Here is a 3,871-nt window from a genome sequence, read left to right on the forward strand (position 1 = left end):
CAGAATTTGTCTTTATTAAAAAAAAAAATCACATTTTCAAAAATTTGTGTAGAGAGAGAGAGAGAGAATATGATTCAGATGAGAGAAAGAAAGAGAGAAGAAAAGAGAGCAATAAAAAGATGGCAAAAAAATAAATAAATTGAGAGTTGAGAATGATAAGAACACAAAAATTGGTTTAGCAGCTTGGCAAATTTTTTCAAGCAAAAAAAGGTTGGCCTTGAGTAGCCCAATGTGAATGCTTAAGTGGTAACTTGCTTTATGGTGAACTTGAGTCCTTTCTTTTTTGTTTTGGAGTCAAAGAATATGAATATGGTGTCAGCTCACACCAATCAATGGCTGAGTTTTTTGAAATTTTTGGCCATGACTTGTCACATTCTTTCCAAAGCATTCGTGTACACTTTCAAGGTCCATGTGGGGTTTGAATTCTCATGCTTATTCTTTTCCATGAGAGAGAGATGGAATAGCACAAGTTCTCAAGGAAGTCAATTTGCATAAAAAAGGCATGGTAAGACTTGTGATGCCAACTTACACAAATACATATCAATTTGTAATGTAGGGGACGGACTTACACAAATACATACATAGATGCATATGGTATTTTTGTATGTGTGTAGTTGTGTGTGTTTATATAAATTAAATATAGAGAAGTCTTAAATTTAATTTTATAGTCAATTGTAAGTTATTATTGCATACAAAAGTTATATGTCTTAAAATAAATTAAACACGATTTATAGGGTTAAAAAAGGTACCTTTTAGTGTGAACTCTTTCTCCTAATGAGATCCCTCAAAGCTCCTAGAAACAATAGAGTCGAGCCAAAATAATTGAGCAAACCGAAAGTCACTAATAAAGTGGGGGATTTTCGGTTTTTTCAAGCTAAAAGAAGGGACAAAACTAAAAGAAAATTTTAGAATGAGTGCAAAAATATAATTTTGGGTGGACAAAACTAAAGAAAAAAACAAAAAATATTATTTTAGGAGGACAAATTTCTAAAAAACTCATATTTTAAAAAGATTCCCCCCCCCCCCGCGCGCGTCTTTATTGTGCCCTTGATAGTATCTAAATTTGTAATTAATTTCAACTTTCAAGAGTAAGGGCATGGGTGTGGAGGAATGCTGCCATGCATTCTACCCACCATCTCCCCACCATCTCTTCACCTTGTCATCTTGATTTTTTCAAAAAAACAAAAAAACAAAAAAAAAGGCAGAGAGAGAAGAGATGGTGGGGAGATGGTGGGTAGAATGAAGAAGAGCATATCTCCATGGGTGTGCGTTTAATACTTAAAAAATCTGTTTGGAGAAAAAAATACTCGTTTGATAAAAAAATTGAAAGTGTTTTTAAGTGTTTAAAAAACTCAAAAATAGCCAAAACATTTTTGGCAAAAGCTTAAAAATAAAGTTTTTGTCAAAAAAAAGCTTTTTAACTTAAAAACTTTATTTCTCGAACACAATCTCAAACATGCATTAAATTAATTAATGAAATCCTTTTGTTTTGTTTCTAGGTGATTCAAAGTTTAACCGAGGAGTTTAGGATTATATCAATGAAAATAAAGGAAGAAAAAGTTGATTCTAACAGTTGACATGTTATGGTTTGGTTTAGGCAATCCAACACCCACAAAAATAAAAGCCCACAAGTAGATGCCGCCCATTGATCACTTAAAATACATGGACAATCCATGCACAAAGTCTCATTACAAGTCCCGCAATCTACTATATATATATATATATATATATATATATATATAAATTGTATTTACAACATACATATATAAATTTTAATGATAAAGATCGAAGCGGGCGAATGGCCTCCGCCACTGCTCTTATAACGACCACTGCCACCGTCACCGCCACCACCACGAGAAGAAATGCATAATAGGGATATCAAGTGAAAATAAAAATAAATAAATAAAAAAAATAAAAACATAATTACTAACATGACCACATTGACTCTCCCAAGGTGGGCTGGTCCACCACCATATCCAAGTCAAAAATGGGCTTGGCATGTGAAGAGCCCATGGGCCGGGATGAGGGGGAGCCGCTGCTACTGGGGCTGCCAGGGCGGACCCAGTGGTTGGGGAATGATGCGGTGTGCCTCACTCGCAGGTGCACCACCTCAGCCTGAGCCAGCGCCAATTGTGTCTGGAGGGCATCAATCTGTTGCTGTAGAGAAGAGATGGCCCCCACGCACCCATACACCGGGTCCCGCACCCTTGCATTTGCCTCATAAACCATGCTACTCACTGCATCGCCTCGCTGGTGCGCTGGCAATTCCTGTCAACTCAAACCCATCAAAATTTCGTCTGCCTATATCTGAAAGATGGACGGCCCCCTCCCCTTGACATTTTTCCCTTTTTTTTTTTTCTTTTTTTTTTTTAACAGAGGAAAAAAAGGAGACTTATATCAAATGGGTTTGGATATTTTAGTAAAGTAGCACACATGGTCCACACTATCTTTAAAAAATTGGAAAAAAGAGCATTACTTACAAAAAAAGAAAATTACTGACTAATATCAATTTAAGAGAGAGAGAGAGAAAGAAATTATACTAAGGTCTTATCAACAACTTTAATTCCTCTTTTGTGGGCGCCACAATAAGCTTTTTTTCTTTTTTATATTATATAGCATGGGTTATTTAATTGATATATTATTTATATAATGTAATTCTATTCTCTCTCTCTCTCTCTCTCTCTCTCTATATGTGTGTGTTGTACTAAATAAACCCATTTGATATAAATGGGTTAATTCATACAAATTTGTGAAGAAATAATGGTAATTAAAAGGGTATATTTTATTTTAATTAAAGAAAATCCAAATAATTAAGAATTAGTCTTACTCTAGAGTTGGTCTTTTGCTGTAAAAGGAATGATTTAAGGCAAAAAAAAAAAAAAATCGTTATTTATTGATTTATTTGAAAGATAAGAAGAAAGCGAACCTGTAACATTTTGTTGACATTGCTGGCACCAAAGACCTTGTGCACGTTAGCAAACTTCTGGGGTTCATCAGCTGGAAAATAAGGAGCAAAAACACAGTCCTCAGCACATCTCCTCCTCAGAAGCTTGCATGCTGCGCATGGTGAAGGAGCACCTTGTTTCCTGCCACTCTCCTTCATTCCGCCACGTGTCCCTTTCTAGGGCTAACAATAGTCAATCTATCCCCCTCCCAGGACAACTTACCCTTACCCCTTGATCAGTTTCTTTTTTTTTTTGTAGGGTACTTTGTCTGAAACCAAAAGACAAAAGGCCCTATATATATTCAGAAATAAAAAAGAAGGAAGACAAAATGGGCTATATGAATCCAAGACAAAGCAACAAAAGAGAGAGAGAGAGAGAGAGAGAGAGAGAGTGGTGGAGAAAAGAGAGAGGAGGCGTGAAGGGGCGAGGTGATGAGCAATATATAAACAAGACGAGAGAGGCATGAGTACATCTGAGATGGGGCCCATCATAGAACTCTTTAGATTTTGGTCGACCAAAAACATCTCCCATGACATCGACACATTTGGCGCCATTTTTTTGTTTTGTCTTCAGTAAAACACTAATGCTATCTACTTTATTATTTTTTTTATTACATATTTTATTATGTTAATTTGCACAATGGCCAATTAGTAGTGGGACATGAGTGTCGTATTTACTATTTAGAGTACATACTACATTTTTATTTTACAATTATTTCATAATATTAAGTTATTAGCCACCACCAATATTAGATTAGTTATTGTTAAAAAAAAAAACAAAAACAAAACAATGGTTAATGGACGACCGCCTCGCATTAGCATTGTAGGATAAAAATATGATATATAGCATTACTTAGCCTTGCTCTAAGAGTAATACTTGAAATCACACGTTTATTTTATCGCTATTTCACTGATGTAACAATGTTA

At 35.2% G+C, this 3,871-nt stretch overlaps 1 protein-coding gene across 1 annotated transcript; it reads right to left on the minus strand.

The window, feature by feature from the left end:
• Window positions 1–1,639: 1,639 nt before the first annotated feature.
• Window positions 1,640–3,335, minus strand: LOC132171467 (LOB domain-containing protein 4). The gene is made up of 2 exons (XM_059582787.1): window positions 2,927–3,335; window positions 1,640–2,268 (listed from the first exon to the last, which is right to left on the minus strand). Exons 1-2 carry the CDS (start codon window positions 3,101–3,103, stop codon window positions 1,927–1,929), a joined length of 519 nt encoding a protein of 172 aa, XP_059438770.1. The 5' UTR covers window positions 3,104–3,335; the 3' UTR covers window positions 1,640–1,926.
• Window positions 3,336–3,871: the final 536 nt, after the last annotated feature.

This window comes from Corylus avellana, chromosome ca2 (genome assembly GCF_901000735.1).
Source record: "Corylus avellana chromosome ca2, CavTom2PMs-1.0".
Lineage (NCBI taxonomy): Eukaryota > Viridiplantae > Streptophyta > Magnoliopsida > Fagales > Betulaceae > Corylus > Corylus avellana.

Coding starts and splice junctions, on each gene's coding strand:
- LOC132171467 (XM_059582787.1), bottom strand. CDS start 3,103: ATGAAGGAGAGTGGCAGGAAACAAGGTGCTCCTTCACCATGCGCAGCA. Junction 2,269..2,926: donor ATGTCAACAAAATGTTACAG/GTTCGCTTTCTT, acceptor TTGAGTTGACAG/GAATTGCCAGCGCACCAGCG.